The sequence below is a fragment of the Phoca vitulina genome, unplaced genomic scaffold, assembly GCF_004348235.1.
Source record: "Phoca vitulina isolate PV1807 unplaced genomic scaffold, GSC_HSeal_1.0 scaffold2, whole genome shotgun sequence".
Lineage (NCBI taxonomy): Eukaryota > Metazoa > Chordata > Mammalia > Carnivora > Phocidae > Phoca > Phoca vitulina.
This window is the reverse complement of record NW_022589705.1, coordinates 83,392,681-83,409,800: the sequence shown is the minus strand read 5'-3', so window position 1 is coordinate 83,409,800 and position 17,120 is coordinate 83,392,681. Positions and strand designations below refer to the sequence as shown.

Here is a 17,120-nt window from a genome sequence, read left to right as displayed (position 1 = left end):
TTAAAAAAGATTTTATCTATTTGAGAGAGAGAGACAGAGAGCACAAGTCGGGGGTGAGGAGGGACAGAGGGAGAGGGAGAAGCAGACTTCCTGCCGAGCAGGGAGCCCAATGTGGGGCTTGATCTCAGGACCCCGAGGTCATGACCTGAACCGAAGAAAGATGCCTAACCGACTGAGCCCCCCAGGTACTCCTATTTCTTTTTATCATGTCTATACGAGATGAAAGATGTTAACTAGGCCTATGGCAGTCATTATTTCATAATATATGTAAATCAGACCATCATGCTGTCCACCTTGAACTCACAGTCATGTATGTCAATTATTTCTCAGTAAAACTGAGGAAAAAAAAGATTTTAAAAGATGTGGCTCTTTTAGAGCCCACCATTAAATTGCAACTTTGCTGGGAAAGCTACCCGTTGAAGGCCCAGGTAGCCAACCCCAGACCTGTGCCACCTGGTGCATCTCCAGGACTTTGGGCCTCATCCTTGAAACACAACAGCGGCTGTTATTATGAGTGCTGTGATTTTAAAGCATGGAGTCCTTTTCAAGACCCCCAAAGAGCACTGTCATCCAGAGACATACATCCAGAGATGCTCTGGTTTAGAGAAAAATGTCCTCATCCTGTCCCTTCTTGATGAAACCCAAATTGCACATCCCTTTCTCTCTTTTCCCTTATCAACAGTGTCCTGCAGCAAATCTTGCTCTACAGGGAGCCTCTCTCAGCCAGGTGTCCCCAACGAGCCCCAAGGACTGAAATCAAGTGTTGATGGTTGACATTCCCGGCTAGTTCCCGGCTCAGGGACACGCGCTCGAATGGGGAATGTGCCTCAGTCCGAGGGATGAAGCCCCAAGGGGACGAAGCTCAGGGAGGACCTGAATTGGTGAGGCTGGGGGCAGCTCCCTGGACCAGCCCCTGTTGACAACAGAAGATGATGAGGCCAGCAGGGATAGTAACCACGCACACACGTCTAGCGTGGCTTTCCCTACCGTCTACGTCAACTCGGGCCCTTGTCACCACACCCTCTGAGGAAGGTACGGTTACTCACCCCTGTTTTGGAGATGAGGATGAAGTTGAATGTTGGAAGGTTGGAGGGGCCCTGATGGATCACACTGTCCCGTTTCTTTGTCTTACAGGTGGGGAGGGCCTCCCCCAGAAGGAAAGAGGCAAGCCAAGAGCCCACAGCCCGCTAGGAGCAGTCTGGACTGCCGCCCAGGCCTCCTGAACCCCCGCGCAGAGCCTGCCCTTGTGTTAGTCAGCTGTTCAGACATTCAGACGCTGTTTGAGCAGCTCCAGTGAGAGCCAGGTGCTGCGGGGCTGGTGATGCCGCAGGGAACCGGACCCCCACAGCCCCTCTGGGCTCCTTTCATACCTTCACATAGGCAGCACTCCTGGGCAGTGGTGGTTGCCTCTTTCCAGCCATGACACGTTATCACCGACCGCACGCACGCATGTGGCGAGTTCTCTGGACGTTCCAGAGGAGCCTGCCGCACCCCCACCCCCCACCCCCGCCCCACTGCGTGTGTGATACGTGTCCCAGACGTGCCACTCCCTTCTGGTGACTCCTTCAGGGAAGCACACTGAATGTAAGCTGGGGGAGAGGTGTTCTTCTAGAGACAACCTGGTCAAATCTGTCAGCATTTGTAAAAAATCGGATGATTCTCCAACTTGGGAACTTTAGCAATAACAAGTTATGAGTGACCCCTCACAGCTGACCATGAGACGCCAATGACTTGTGGGGTACAAGGTCCTGTCCCTTTTTCTGGGTCAGATGATCAAGGGGATCATGGTCAAGGTGAGCCCAGCCGGCTGTGCTCAGGGCCCAGCCAGCCGTCTGATGGAAAGGAGGGGAGGGCTGTCACCACCCTGACCCCACAGAGCCTCAAAACTGACAGAAGTCACGAGCCCAGGAGCCTCGAGGTTCACTGTGCCTGCAAGGATCGGGGCCTTGTGAGTGAGGAGGGAGCCTCAGCAGGGAGGAGAGTCTGGTCCTACCAGCCCAGCCGACAGCGGAGGCTCTGGGGCTCCCCCTGGGCTTGGGGACGGCGGGTGTCAGAGCAGGCGCCCCAGGCGAGGGAGGGGTGCAGGTCTCCGCGGCTGCATCCTCTGCCTCTGTCTCCAAGCCCCTGGACGGACGACACTCAGTCCGTCACCTCTGCCGACAGCATGCCCTCGGCCAGTGTGTGCTGAAGACAAGGTCATCCGGGCCAAGTCCCAATTTCTCCACGACTAGCTAGGGGAGTTTGGGCAAGTTACTTCAGTGCTCTCTGCCTCTGTTTCTTCATCTCTATGGTGATAATAAAAATCACAGTTCTAAACTCAGAGGATTCAGTTAGAACTAACTGACCTAATACAGGAGAAGAGCTCAGAACGGGGCCGAGCAGCACATTGTGAAATGGCAGGTGCCAGGATCCTTAGGGCCCGTCCTTGCAGGAAGGGGGGGGGCGGGGGGCAACTCACTTGTGGCCTTGGATGGGTTTGTTGTTAACCGTTTGCCACTCAGATGATCCTGCCTCCCGGGAGTAGATGTAATAACCCAGGAGTTCTGGGGCGTCTTTCACGGGCTCCCAGGTCAGGGACACAGAGGTCTGTGTGTCTCGGAACGCTTGGACTTGAGCTGGAGGAGGGAGAGTACCTACAAAACAGAAACATGGGCTGTGTGAGGATGCTGAGCGACCTGGCCTAACAGACTGGGGCGGGGAGGGGTGTGGGGAGAGGCTGGGAGGAGCCCCCCCCTGCAATCCAGGGTGGCGGGGGGGCGGGTAGCAGGCCTGCCCTGGGGCTTCGGGCGTCCCCTTCCTGGGCCCTATTAGTCTCAAGTCCTCTCCCCTCTCGCCTCCAAACATCTCTGCTTCCTCATGGCAGCCTCCATTCATTCATCCTTAGTCTCTGTCCCCTCCGCCACTGCTCTCTTTTGCTTGTGTTTTCTCGTTTTTGTATAATGATTTTACATTTCTCATACAACTAAATGCTTTTTCCTTTTTTCTCCCTTCCCTCCGTTCCTCTCCCCCCTTTTCTCTCCTTTCTTTTATTGAACTGTACTAGAACTTTGTCCTAAAACTTCCTTGTGGTTGAGATTGCCCACATCTGATCATAAACAGCTCACTGGCCAGACCCCGAATCATGTCTAAATCTAAATGGTACCTGGGCCAAAATTAAAGGAAAACATCACTTGCCCACCAACCCATTCATATTTGCTGTGAATATATATACACACACACAAATATATATATGCAGATGTATATGTGCATATATACACATATTATATAATACATGCACACTTATAATACGTATTATATGTATATATATGCACACATATATCTGTGTGCATATATATATGTGTGTGTATATATATATATGTATGTATTTCCTATATTATTGGAACAGAGCAAATCTAGGACTTTGCTCTCTCCCCCAAATGGGCCCTGCAGTACATCAGGCTCCTCTGGGCTCAGTAGTGCTGCAGCTGGGCTCCTTAAAGGGCCAGTCAGTCAAGACAGCTGCAGGGAACCTTCTAATCTGATCTTATCAAAACTCCAAGAACCCCAGAATCCAGAGGCCTCAGAAGAGGGAGGGGCCCCGGGAGGTGGGGGCCAGGATGGAGCTGCACCTGGGAGACTCAGGAAGGGGTGGAGGTGGGAACAATAACCAGGCCTTCAGAACAACACGTCTGGCAGCTGAGGACACCAAGGTTTGCAGCTAGGACATGACTCGCCCAGGCCCACGCTGTGCTGCTGCCGAGAGGTGTCCTGCCTGGTGAGCCAGGGCTTGGGGTGGGACAGCTTTAGGACTGAGGGACCACTTGCTCACACTCGGCTCCTGCGCTGGACCAGCTGGATTCTGCAACCTGTGAATTGTTGAGCTGGAAAAAAATTCCCATACTCTCACGAGCTCCCTACTCAGAGAGAGACAATTCCTGGTGTTCTGAAACTTGACAGGCCTGAGATCATGTTGCTTTTCAGCTTCATGGTGGGAAGAAGGGGTCAGGGACAGGGAAGCGAGCATGGCTTTGTCCCCACAGCGATGGGGCCCCGGCCCTGGATGCCGACAAGCCTGGCCTGGCCCCCATCTCGTGCATCACACTGGTACCTGGCTTCCCCCTCAAGGCGATGGGCTCACTGGGCTCCGAGGGATCGCTCATGCCATACTGGTTTATTGCTCGCACTTGGAAGACGTATGACTTCCCTTTCTCCAGATCCAAAAGGGCGAATCTTGGGGATTTCACGGGAGTTTCTGAGCTGATGGCCTCCCAAGTGCTGCTCCCTATGACTGACTGTGACAAAGGAGAGAAATACACACTGATGTAGCGGTTGCCTGGGCCGGGGCTCTGGGCCGGGTGCTCTGACCCCCGGCCCGGGCTGCCCCTGAACACGGAGCTCTGCACCCACCTGCCTCCTCCACATCTCTACCTGGATGCCTCCTGAGCATCTCACATTCGCCATGTCCGGAACTCCACTCTGGATCTTCCCCCAAACCCACCCACATTCGGTTGATGGGACCTATCCTTCCAGTGGCTCAGGCCAAAAGCCTTGAAACCATCCTGGACTCCTTCCCTCTGTCCCTCCCATCCCAAATAGGGCTCCATCAACAAATCCAGTTGGCTCCACCTTCAGAATTTATCCAGAATCCAACCCTGGCCTCCCACCCTAATGCCCCTGCTATAGCCTTGAGCCAAGCCACCATCATCTTTTACCAGAGCTACATCACTCTTTTCTCCAAACGATGGTCGGACGGATCCCTTCACGACACAAGTCAGATCACGTCCCTGGCTGCCCACAACCACATCTCCCTCAGAGCCAAAGCTTCTCCGTGGCCTGACCCCTGTTACCTGTCTGGCCACATCCACTTCCCCTTTGCCCTGTGCCTCCCTGCTGTTGCTGATGGCACCAGGCCCAACTCCTGCCTCTGGGCCTTTGCACTTGCTCATCCCTTTGCCTGGGATGTTCTTCCCCGCAGAAATCTCTGGTGGGCTCCTCATTTCCTTTATGCTTTTATTCAAAACTCACCTTCCCGGGGAGGACTCCCAGCCCCCCAACTAAAATGTCAGCCACTCCTTCCCCCAACACTTCAAACCCCTTCCCTGCTTTTCGTCTTTCTCCTTAATGCCTACCACTAGCTAATGTGCTAAGTATTTTCCTGATTTATCTTCTTTACCGTCAGTCCCCGCACCCCTGACTCAAAGCTCAGCTCCATGAGGCAGGGGTTTGTCTGTTTTATCTGCTGCCACGTCCCCAGGGCCAGGAACAGCACTGGCACGTGAGAGGTGCTCAGTCTATGTTTGGGGGACCAATAAATGAGAAAATGAATGAATTCTCACAATAACCCTGAAGGTGGGTGTTAAATTTCCCCACCAATGAGAAAACTTGTGTTCAGGGAGTTTGGGTCACTTGGCTGAAAGTCACGTATCTAATAACTGGTGTATTTGGTATTTAAGCTCAGGTGTGGGTGCCCCCAAACCTGCTCGCTCTCCACAGCATAAGGGACTCAAAAGGCAGCCATGAATCCCACATCTCTGGGCAGATAGAGGGTGAAGAGCTGAGGGTGATGCAGGTGAGTGATGCAGCCAGAGTCCACCTCTGCTGAGTCTGGGTATGCCAGGTAAGATCCAGAAGCACTGGGGGAACTCGCTGACCCCGCCCTTCCCGTGCTTTCCCCTCCCAAGGCCCACCTGCCTGTTAGGAGCCCGGAACCCAGGTAGGCCAAAAAAATTGCAATAAAAACCAGTGAACATTGCTGAGCACCTATCGTGTGCCAGGGTCTATTCTAAGTCCTTAGGTGCTTTAATTGATCCTCATAGTGGCTCTGTGAGGTGTGTACGGTTATTATCTCTATTTTACAGAAGAAGAAACTGAGGCACAGAGAGGCTCAATAACTTGCCCAAGGTTACACAGCTAGTATGTAACAGAGGCAAGATTTGAACCCAGGCAGTCAGAGTCCAGCATTTTAACCATGACACTACAGCCTCACGAAACAAATCCTCAACTATCTATGGCTTTCCTATGTGGGGAAAATGGGATCACCCGTGAGTGTGCAAAGAGAGGCCCGTTTGAACAACCAGAGGCAGAGACTCCTCCCTGGAACTTTCCCTAGCCCTGTACTGTCTGCCTACTATGTGCCAGGCCCCGTGCTGGGCACAGCGAGTAATGAGAAGGTGAACCTGGCCTCTTCCTTTAGGGGGGCTGGAGTCGAGAATGTGTCCTCGGGACGCGTTTACAGGCCCAGAGCTGCTGGCCCGGCTCAGTGCTGCATCTTATTTCATCCTCCATTTGAGGGAGGAAACTGAGGCTCAGGGAGCTTGGGAAACTGGCTTACACAGCAGAAGTCAGGATTTGAGTTGATCTTAACACCGCGCTGTTTTTCACCCAGCCAGCTGCCCCCGCCCTGCTGTGAAATCCACCCCGCATGCAGGAGCGGCCCGCATCCCCAGACACCTGCCCCCCCATCGGGGTGGGAACTGCCTCCAGGGCTGCCCGCCCCCGCCCCCCATGCCCGGTGACGGCTGCTGCCCGTGACCCTGGCTCGTGGGTACCCTCCCAACGTGGCCGTGGCCAGGAAGAGGTGCTGGACCCGATGCGTGACCCCATGCCAGCCAGACCTGGGGGCGGGGAGGTACCCAGGAAATGGTGGATCACACTGTTGTCACTGTTGTCTGTGTGTCTTAATTCTGTGCATTTTCATGAAGAGCTTCAGGAGCTGCCGCCAGGCCCTGGCCTCACAGGGCTGAGGTCACCTCAAAAGGTCTGCCCCCTGTGGAGGGCTATTCTCAGCCCTTCCAGGCACGGATTCTCTTCTAGTCTCAGAAGACTTCCCCAGGGATGCTGCCTGCCGTGTCTCTCTCCCTCTCTCTCTCCCTCTCTCCCTCTCTCTCTCTCTCTCTCTCGTCTCTGTCTCTCTTGGCGCTGGCCCCTGCCCCCGTGCCCCCACGTGTCCTGTGTGCCCGCATGTCTGCTTTTCAGCCTAGCCTGGGGCTGGGGCCCTCGGGGTCTCTGTACCTTCTCCAGGGTGTATGTCAGGGGGGCTTTGCCCCGAGGCCTTGGCTCCTCCCAGCTCAGAACCACATAGGCATCACAGATCTCGCTGGCGTGGACGTTGGTGGGGGGCGAGGGGATGGTCACAAAGTCTGGAATCAGTCATTGAGGAGCAGAGATGGGTGATCCCTCAGAGACCCCTCATTTCATAAAGGGGAAATGGGCCCAGAGAGGGGCAGGGACTTGCTTCGGGTCACCCAGCAAGGCCAGGCAGAGTCAAGGCCAGAAGCCAGGTCTTCTCCAGAACTTTCCCCAGCATGCTCCCTCCTCCACAAGGGGCATGGTAAGACGGGCGGCAGTCACCCGAGAACCCTGGCTTCCAAATGGACCTCACCCGCCCTCATCTCCCCATACCCCGCACACAGACACCTTCTGCCTCCCTGCCACTTTGTGTCCCCAAGTTTCCAGAAACATAAAGGAGGCTGGAATCTTGAGGCAAAGTGTCAGGAGGTTCACACGTACCTTCAAAATCATCTGTGCTGACTGTGATCTTGTTTCCCAGATCAAAGGAGATCTCTAGGGTGGAGAATGGAGCATGTCGGGGGAGAAGTAGGGGTGCAGGGTGTGTGGGGGGGACGGCTGGGTCAGGAGGGGTCAGGGCAGGACCTGCCCACTCTGGGTACTGGTTCCTCACCCTCTTCCCAGTCCTGGCCTTTGGGCCCCTCACTGTGTGACCTCAGGCAGGTGTTCTCTGAGCCACCATATTCTCCGGGGTCCAAAGTGGAAGGAACACTGCTGTTCTAGACCCCGAGAGATGCTCTGTCTTCTTGGGACAAATGGGGACAGAGGAGAAGTGATGTGCCTGGGGTCAGATACCTAGGGCAAGGTGGAGCTGGGAGGCAAACCCAAGTCAGGCTGACCCCTCAAGGCTGAAAGGGCGGTGCCCCCCATGTCCCCCCAGGCTCGGGGCTCCTGAGGCAGGGCTGTTTTCCTCCTTCAGATTAAGGGCATCTGAAGAAAGTGTGGTTCTGCCTCGGATTAGCATCTCCTGTGGACAGATTTGTTTCTTCTGTCAGACTAGTTGTACCTTCCCCCTCAGGCTAGGGGCTCCTAAGGACAGCACCGTGCTTCCTGCAACAGCCTAGGGGCTCCTGAGACTGTGTCTCCCTCATCCGACTAGCAGTTCCCGAGGGCTCTGCCGTGTCTCCCGCAATCCCCCTTGGAATAGGGCTTGGAATGGGGGCTGTGCCACCTGTGTCCTGCGTGAGGCGGTCCTCAGTGGGCCTTGACTGATGCCCTAGAATGTTCCTCAGGGCCTCTGTACCCACCTTTCTTTCTCCGGGCTTCATCAGGGTCGCCCATGACAACCAGTTCTGATGCCTTGGAGGGGAGGCTCCTGCCTGCCCTGCTGACGGCTCGCACCCGGAACCGATAGCTCTGGCCTTCGAGGAGGCCTTGGATAGGGCACCGACAGGTCCCGCTGGGGGCCTCGTGGCAGGGCACCCACTGCCCAGACTCGCCCTGGCACCTGCGGGAGAGAGGCCCCAGCTTCGGCCCCTGCCCCCCACGCACGCCTTCCGGGTCTGAGCCCCTACCAAGGCCAGTCCTCCACCCCAGGCTGCCAGTTAGAGTCCTGTTCTCCACTCAAAAGCTCGTGAATGGTAGAGCTCGGATTTCACCCCAGGGCTGTCCACTCCCTCAGAGCTGGGGCTCTCTGGGCCATCCGGGCACCACTGTCCTCAGGTGGTACACCGGCCCGCGCTGCCAGCTGGATGGGGCAGTGGGCACATGGGGTCTACCTCCTGGCCATACCACTGAAGAGCAATGTGACTCTGGGCAAAGTCATCACCCCATGTATCTCAGTTCCCTCATCTGTAGAATGGGGCACTAAAGAGTCCCCTGCTGCCCTGGATAGGATTGCAAGGACTCAGTGAGGTTAGGCGTGCAGCTCCAGGACCTGCTGTGAGCCCCCTCAGTGGCAGGATCAGGTGTCACCTCACGCTAGGGCCTGAGAGCTGGCAGCTTGTGCAAGAGGTGGGATGTCCCGGCCCCCACCCACCCCGTCCCTCCGGTCAGTGTTGTCCTGTCTCTGTCTGTCACTCAGGGACATATCCACTCGTGCTCACTTTTAAGCACTTAATGTTTGCCCCTCCCAGGGTCCAGAGGGCTGACTCCGGGGGTGGAATTCCAGGTATCAGAGGTGACAGATTTGGAGGCATGCATACCTTTCTCTTGCCCCTAAATTATATGACCTGGTCTACCTCATGCCTAGTCTGAGGCTAGGCATGGGGCTCCCTCTTTCCTGTGGCCCCCCACTCTTATTCTCACAACCAGGCAGAGCTCTCCCCTGGGGGCTCTTCCACTCGAGAGGCTGACTCACCGCTCGATGGAGTAGCCAGTGATGGGGTTGCCCCGGGTGTCGCTGGGTGGGGTCCAGGTCAGGATGAGGCAGTCTCTGTTCACATTCAGGCATCGGACATTCAGAGGGGAGCCTGGGGCCCCTGGCTTCTCGGCTGCTGCATCTGAGACCCAGGGTGGGGGTTGAGGAAGGGAGGGCGGGGAGGAGAAGGTTCTTCCAGTTGGGGTCTATTTGGCCACTGACCCCTCCCACTCCCTCCCAACCCTCCAGGGCTCAATTGTGATCTTGAGGACCAGGACCTGAACAATAGCCTCCTCCCTTTTAACCACAGCATCTGGGGGGGCTGTGAGAGTAGCAGTCATCAGGGGCCCATTCTACTCTACGCCCCTGAATGATCAGTGTAATTAATCTCTGAGCCCTGTAGCATGCCTCCATTTAGTGGATGGGAAAACTGAGTCTCAGAGGAAAAGTGACTTGCCCAAAGTCACCAGCTAGTGGGGTGGCAAAGCCAGGATTTGAACCCAGATCAGTTCAGAGACCAAGAGGCAGAACTCACCAGGTACTAGAATCATCCCAGCCCACTCTCAGCCCTCCCTCCCCAGCTCCTAGTAAGTCTGAAACTCAAGCGGTGTCCTATTGGAGGGTCATAGGATGCCACAGGGATTCTTAGAGACTCTTCACTCAACACCCCTATTTATAACAGGGAAACTGAGGCCCCAAGAGGGCGGGGAAACTTGCAAAAGGTCCGACAGCCAATCTGATGGCTGGGCTCCAGCTACACCTCCTACCCTCCAACCCCCACTCACCTCTCACGAACACATAGGTGCTCTGCTCCTGGAGCCCAACGGGGGAAGGCACCTGGATGGTGTAGAGCCCCTCATCCTCCTTGTAGGCGCAGGACACCTTCAGGGATGCCTGGCGGTCTGCGTAGAGGATCTGCCGGCGTCCTGAGGGTCTCAGTAGTCTCCCTGAGGAGGGGTGGGGTCCAGTGTGAGCTCTGGCCTCACCTGTGAACCTTTAGATGGTCTGGGGGTTTAGGCAGAGGCGTGGCTGGTGTGGCTGGGGTGGGTGGTGCGGCTATAGCCTGAGGCTCAGCCGGGGAGTTGGGGGGGGTGGCCCTGAACTCTCCTCTGCTGAAGGCTTGGGGAGTGGGGCAGGGTCCAGGGAAGGGGTTGGTGGCTCAACATGGGAATGAGCATCTAAGGAAGTGGTCAGTGGCCCAGTGAGGAGTTGGAGGTGCTGTGAGAAAGTGGGAAAAAGAGAGGTGGGCCCCTTTGTGAGGGTCAGTGTCTCTGCGCGGGGGCTGGGGGCTCACTGTGGGTGTTGGGGGCTCCATGGCTGGGGATTGTGAGCTCAATGAAGGGAGTGGGGGCTTGCTGAAGGCATGGAGGCTCAGGAAAGGGGCTGGGGGCTCGCTGAGGGAGTTGGGGTGTCCGTGAGGAGGGTAAAGGGCTCGTTGAGGGGGGTGGGGGCCAGTGAGGAGAGTGGAGACTCAGCAGCGTGACCTCAGTGAGAGGGATGGGGACTCAATGAACGGGCTCTGGGGCTCAGGGAGTGGGTCCTCCCCTGAGGCCACACTGTGGGGCCAACCCGCTCTGTGTTCCTCCCTCCTGCCAGGACCTCCATTCTGGAAGATCTACAGGTTTGGGAAGACATCTCAGCCTTATGGCAACTGTCTCTCCTTCTGGCTTCCCCGCTCTTCTGCCCCGCCCCCCCCCCAGCAGGTGCGGCCTCCCTGGGGGTGCTTGCCAGCTGCTGTGCTCCTTGTCCTTGGGCTGCAGGCCCGGTCACAGGTGGGGAAGGAGGTTCAGCCATCCGTCTCCTCCCTGGCTGTCAATGGGCAGCGGCTGCGACTGTGCCTTGGCTTCCTCCCGCCTCCCAGATGAAGAGCCCCTCGCGTTCATGCACATCTGCCTATCCCCGCCCTGGCACCCAGCACAGGGCCTGGTACCCACAGGGGCTTGGTGACCTTTGTAGGGTGACCTGGTCTGAATGCACCTGGCTGGGCTCCTGTTTTCTTCGGCACTCATTACTCAGCTTATACCTGGGGAGGGGCATAGCTGAGTTTCTTTCTCCATTGACCCAGGGACCCAGGGCTGGGGTGGAGCCAACGCTCTGGTCCCTCTCTGGCTTCCATCTCTGCCCCTGAAGACTGGGGACCAGGACAGGGGGGCCTCACCATCTCGGCGCCACTGGATGTTCTGCTCAGCATCTAACACGTCTTCTGAGAATAAGCAGGACAGGGAGAAGGGCTCCTTCTCTCGGGCAAAGACTGGCTTCAGCACCGATGTGAATTCCACGTTGGGGCCAAGCATCAGTCCTGGGGGTGGGAGGAGAAGTTAAGGCAGCAGTCTTTGGAGGCCACCAGCCTAGCCTGGGACATCCCCACTCCTCTGAGTCAGGATTCATAGTTCCCGGGGGTGGTCTTAACCAGGAAGTATGGGCGGGGCCGAGACTTATCTAAGTGGGATCAGATGAGCCAGAATAGCAGGTACGAAAGGCCACGTCCTTTGTCTGTTTGGCTTTGCCTTTCTCGCTCAGTTTTGGTCCCTGGCTAGCTCGGCAGCTGGGGGCAGCTCTGGGGTGCCGGGGGGCCCCCACAAGTCAGTCTGCAAGGATGAACAGCTCACAGGCAATGCCATACCTTTGTGGGCAATGGATGGATGATATTCTAAAGGGGGCTGTGGAAGGTAGGACGAGGAACCCGGACACCCTCCTCCCCGAAGGCTGTCCCTCCCTGAGCCTCCTTACTTTTAAAGATCTCCGAATCGAAGCCAGCGTCCTTCCCCACGTAAGCTGAAAGCCCAAGGCAAATGGAGTTTGAGAAGGTTCAGACCTCACATCCCTAATAGATTAGAGGCGGGGGCTTGGCTGTGGGTTTGAGTCCTGGTCTATTGGTGGGTTCTCCTCTGGCTGCTGGAAGATCCTTCACCCCCTGGGCCTCTCTTCCTTTCTCGGTAACGTGGGGACAGTGACTCCTCGCTCCTGATGGTGGGGTTCTGAATAAGTGAGTTCACATGAACTAAGCCCTCAGACAGAGCCTGGCACACGGTTTGTGCTCAATAAATGGTGGTTTCCATCCTCTGCCCAGACCCACTGCCAGGATCACATAGTCTTCATAGACGCCACGTCTGGTCGGAAGGGGATTTCTGGTGGGTTCAGGGATAGCCAGCAGGAGAAGGGCAGCGCTGAGATTAAGATGGGGGCTTAAGGGTGACATCCAGGATGATGTTGACACCAACCACCAGAGCATAATAACAGCCCTCGTTCACATGGGACATACCACGTGCCGCATATTAACTCACATATAGTCCTCACAGTACCCTGTCTGTTGGTGCCATTATCATCCTCTCATACAGATGAAGAAACTGAGGCATAATCGCCCAGCTAGTACCCCAGCAGCCCGAAGCCATGATGTGACTGGTCCCTGGTAAGGCCCTTCCTGAGTGAGGCCCGGAGGGGGCTGGGAGGCCGCCCAGAGTCACACAAAGTCAGTGAAAGACTCAGGATTAGAACCCAGACCTCCTGCCTCCCAACCCAGGGCCTTCTATCAGTTGCTATGGAGGTGAGAGCAGGGGAGGGATGGTAATGACCGTGAGTGGATGCTCTTAGTGGGAGTCTGGCTGGAGTCTGGGGGCCAAGAAGCCGAGTGGATCCCAGAGTTGCTGGCCTTGGTGGAGAGAGGGATGGGGGTCTGGAAGAAGGGATGGGAAGGATGGGACAGAGGGAGGCAGGGCCCTGATGCTTGACCTTGGGCTTGAATCTAGGCACAGCCTATAAGGACAGCTCAAATTCCACAGAGAGCCGGACTGGCAGAGGGGACAGCTGCCTCCCAAGAGCTATTTGGGGAACAGGGCAGGGGGGTGGAGAGGAGTGTGAAGGACAGTTTAACAAGGTCTGATGAGAGGCAGGGAGCGGGCTGGATGCCAGCCTGTCTGTTGACCAGGGAGTGTGTGTGAGTGTGTTTGTGTGTGTATGTGCGTGTGTGTGTGTGTGAGAGTGTGTGCATACGCAACCTCTCTCTCAGGGGCCCCGAGGACAAGGCAGCATTTTCCTGGGCCCAGAGGTATGGCCTCCTGGCTAGGCTCCACCCTGGTCATGGTGTGGGGGACAGAGAGCTACGGCTTCCCTAAGTCTACTACACGCCAAGCTTTACCTCTACCATCTCATTTAATCAACCGGAGCACCTGAGTGAGGTGGGAGGAGTCCCCCTTTACAGACGAGGAGGCTCAGAGAAGTGAAGTGAGGTGGCCCAGGCTCCCACAGCCGGTCAGAGGCAGAGCCAGCATGTGGACACGGGTCTGGCTGACTCCTGAGTGTCTCCCCTGCCTTATGCTGTCATCTCAGGTGCCCCGGGGGAACCTCCAGGATTGGGAATCACACCAGTCAGGAATTGCACCAATGGCAAATAAACACCAGAACCCAAATGGGGCAGTGAGGCCCAGAGGGGAGTTGGTAGGGCTCAGCCTTTCCCCCTGAGGACCCCTCAGCAGAGCTGGCAGGGCCAGGCCACCGTCCCGGGGCCCCTGAGCTGGATCCGGACCCCAAGCCCAACCCGACGAGATGAGCACGTCCTTTGGAGATAATTGTATAAGTTCTATAGTCTGAGGGAGGCGACTCTCCCTTGCTCCGCAGGCCCCAGGGAAGTGAGTCTCTATGGCTGTCTTGGTCACCCGATCCCAGGCCAAATACCCCTGCGTCAAGGGGCCTCCCTCACGTCTGCGTGCAGACGCACGTCCTCATCTGCTCACTGTGGGTGTGCTGCGGCCTGGCTGGTGGGAGCGGGAGTACTTACTTCGGACAAGGACTTTGGCGAAGGACGAGGCCTGGCCATAGGTGTTCTTCACCATCACCGTGTAGGTGGCTGCATCCTCAATGGTGCATCTGAAAAGGAGAGAGGAAGTGCCCCCCAACACTGCTGGGCTCCATGGGAAACTCCAGTCCCCACGTGTCGGGGCGGGGTGGGGAGAGGCAGGCATTCCCATGAAGGCTTCGGGGTGGGGGGAGACTTTAGGCTTTAGTTCAGGCCCCACCTCTGAAAAAGCTGTGTGCCTTTAGGCCGGCCACTGCCCTTTGCTGTGCCTCAGTGTCCTTTTCTGAACTAGGGACATAACACCAGGCTGACCCAACGCAGGTGAAAGTACTGTGAAAATATGATCGTTAGTACTGACTCGGTAGGATCAGACAGGTTAAGCGATTTGCCCAGAGTCACACAGCACCCCAAATTCAACCCAGCTTCAAGGTGACAAGCTCTCTCACAGGCATAGCCTCCTGCCCTGTCAACACCTCCAAATCAGAATCCTGGAGCAGGAGTGGGGCTTGACTGCCAGTCTGTGCCTGAACTGGGCCAGATGCCCAGGTGTTCTCAATCTCAGCCTTGGGTCTCATCACTAGTCAGGACAACCCCGTCTCATTCCCAGGGCATGGGCTGGCTCCATTCCAGGGCCACGCTGGGGACCACGAGAATTATTGGAGGGATGTGGCACATCTGGCCCCATCAGCAAGCAGAGAGGCTCCTTGGTATCCCTGCTCTTACCCTGGCTGCTCAGGGTAGGAATCCCTCTTGCTTCAAGCACCAGTCCCACCTGCCCCTCCAAGCAACCTTGACCCTGCATGCCTTCCCTGACTGTCCAGCCCACAGGCACTGCCCTTTGTGCAATTGTGTGGTCAGATACTTATGTCCACGTCTCCCCACTTTGCTTCTGGAGGGTAGGATCAATGTCCTGTCCATGTTTGTGTCTCTGAAGCCCAAATTGGTTGAGATGGAGGGATTGCCATACTGGAAAGAACCCAGGTGGAGAGAACAGCCTCAAACCCAGGCCCTGCCCTGCACAAGCCGTGCAAGACCCTTCATCTTTTAGAGCCTGGGTTTCCTCTCCTGTACCATGGACAAGGCTTCCCTGAAAGAACGGTGGTGGGCATCATCAGTCATGTGCGTGTCACTCCTCACACAGGGCTTGGCACCAGCAGGAATTCAGCACGTGGTGGCTCACGTGAGCTGTAATGTGTGCTCTGGGGGGGATTGTGCTCAGATCCCCTGGTGCCCGCCCTCCATGCATGCTGCTTCTCCCTTCATTTTTTTTTTTTTTTCTTAAATAGGCTCCACACCCAATGTGGGGCTTGAACTCACGACCCTGAGATCAAGACCCGAGCCAATATCAAGAGTCAGATGCTCAACTGCCTGAGCCACCCAGGCGCCCCACTGCTTCTCCCTTCAAACCATGCTTAAGACTCACCATCTCCTGACGGGCCCATCTAACTCTCTCCCCTCCAACCACCTCCCCTTGCACTCATGCCTGTGTGTGTGTGTGTGTGTGTGTGTGTGAGTGAGTGCGCACGTGTCCATGTGTTTTCTCTCCCCTGCAAGGAGCACTCCCAGCATTTCTAGCCCATCCATCTGGCCTTTGACTCCAAATTTCCCCTCGTGTATTGCAAGGCATCGGAATGACATGGGGGTGTCTGTTAAATACCGATTTCCAGGCCCCATTTTAGAATAAGACCCACTTCACCTGACTCTCTGGAGGCAAGCGGAGGGCCCATCTCATGAATCAGTGTTTTAATAAGCACGCCAGGTTCTTCTGAAGATGAGGCCGACTCAGTTAATAAGGATTTGAAACCCTGCTCTGGCTTCGGGGGTGTTGGAGCCCGGGGGTCATGGGTCTCCCTAGGGGCCGCAGTCTCACCTCCTAATCTCCAGCGTCAGCAGCCCATAGTTGTTGGTGATTCGGTACTTTCCGGCGGGAAAGAGGCGGGGATCGATTCGCATGTCATTTTTGTACCTGTGGGGACACAGTGGTCTGTGGCAGGCAGTATGGCTCTGAGGGAAAAGGACCCGGAGGCTCTCAGACCTGGATTCCAACCTCAGCTTTGTGCTGTTTACTTGCCTATGTGACGCAAGGCAGCACTTTCACTGTTCTGAACCTCAGTTGTCCTCATCTGTGAAATGGGAGTAGTAAGAGCACTGACCTCATAAGGTTGCTGTGACAGTCAAATGGGATAAGATACGTAAAGCTTTTCTCTGGTGCCCCGAACACTGTCGGTGCTCAAAGGTTCATTCTCCTTCCGGGCTGTTGGTGGGGGCAGGGAAGACGGAGCCTGTAATGAGGGGTAGCTGCCCCCAGGGCCCTCCTCTCTGAGGGGGTTGCCACGGAAGGTACCCCATTCTTCCTCCCTTGTCAACCTCTCAGTAGGGCAGTTCTTTATCCTGGCTCTCGTTGGAGTCCCTGGAGAAAGCTTTCAAAGTCTCCATGCTGGGATTTTGAACAGAAGACTTTGGAAATTTGTATCAGAAGCTGTTCATTGGTCTCCAATAGCCATTCGCTCTTATTCTTTTTCTTTCTTTTTTTTTTTTTTAAGTTGGCTCCACGTTGGGTGTGGAGCCCAACACAGGGCTTGAACTCACGACCCTGAGATCAAGACCTGAGCTGAGATCAAGAGCCTGACGCTTAACTGCCTAAGCCCAGGTGCCCCTCCCTCTTATTCTAAAGGAGCACGATTCATCACTGAGCCACCCCGTGTGTAACCGGTTTCCTGCCCTCTCTTTCTACTAGGTGTGGCCAAGTGACTAAGACTTGTCAACAGAGAGTAAGTACAAGTGCCATGTGGCTGCTATTGATGAGCCTTTGCCCCCTTTTATGTCATGGTTCCCTCCATGCTACGGCAAGAACGTGGCCCAGACAGCTGCCATCTCGTACCAGGAGCCCCGGGGCTGTGCCCTCCAGCAGTGAGGGGAGCAGGCCTGAGTCCCTGAGGAGTCTGTGAGCGGAGTCACCGAAGCTGCCCCACCCTGTCTACC

The 17,120-nt window shown here is 56.1% G+C and overlaps 1 protein-coding gene across 1 annotated transcript in view; it reads right to left on the bottom strand.

Annotated features, from left to right (window-relative positions):
- Positions 1 to 17,120, bottom strand: part of MYOM3 (myomesin 3) — a 43,086-nt gene that overhangs the window by 20,828 nt on the left and 5,138 nt on the right. The window contains exons 5-15 of the mRNA XM_032418059.1: positions 16,009 to 16,104; positions 14,121 to 14,209; positions 12,077 to 12,121; positions 11,505 to 11,645; positions 10,132 to 10,293; positions 9,347 to 9,488; positions 8,295 to 8,494; positions 7,489 to 7,542; positions 6,991 to 7,118; positions 4,088 to 4,271; positions 2,459 to 2,633 (exon numbers count right to left, since the gene is read on the bottom strand). Coding sequence (XP_032273950.1) covers positions 2,459 to 2,633; positions 4,088 to 4,271; positions 6,991 to 7,118; positions 7,489 to 7,542; positions 8,295 to 8,494; positions 9,347 to 9,488; positions 10,132 to 10,293; positions 11,505 to 11,645; positions 12,077 to 12,121; positions 14,121 to 14,209; positions 16,009 to 16,104 — 1,416 coding nt within the window. The remainder of the gene's footprint in view (positions 1 to 2,458; positions 2,634 to 4,087; positions 4,272 to 6,990; positions 7,119 to 7,488; positions 7,543 to 8,294; positions 8,495 to 9,346; positions 9,489 to 10,131; positions 10,294 to 11,504; positions 11,646 to 12,076; positions 12,122 to 14,120; positions 14,210 to 16,008; positions 16,105 to 17,120) is intronic.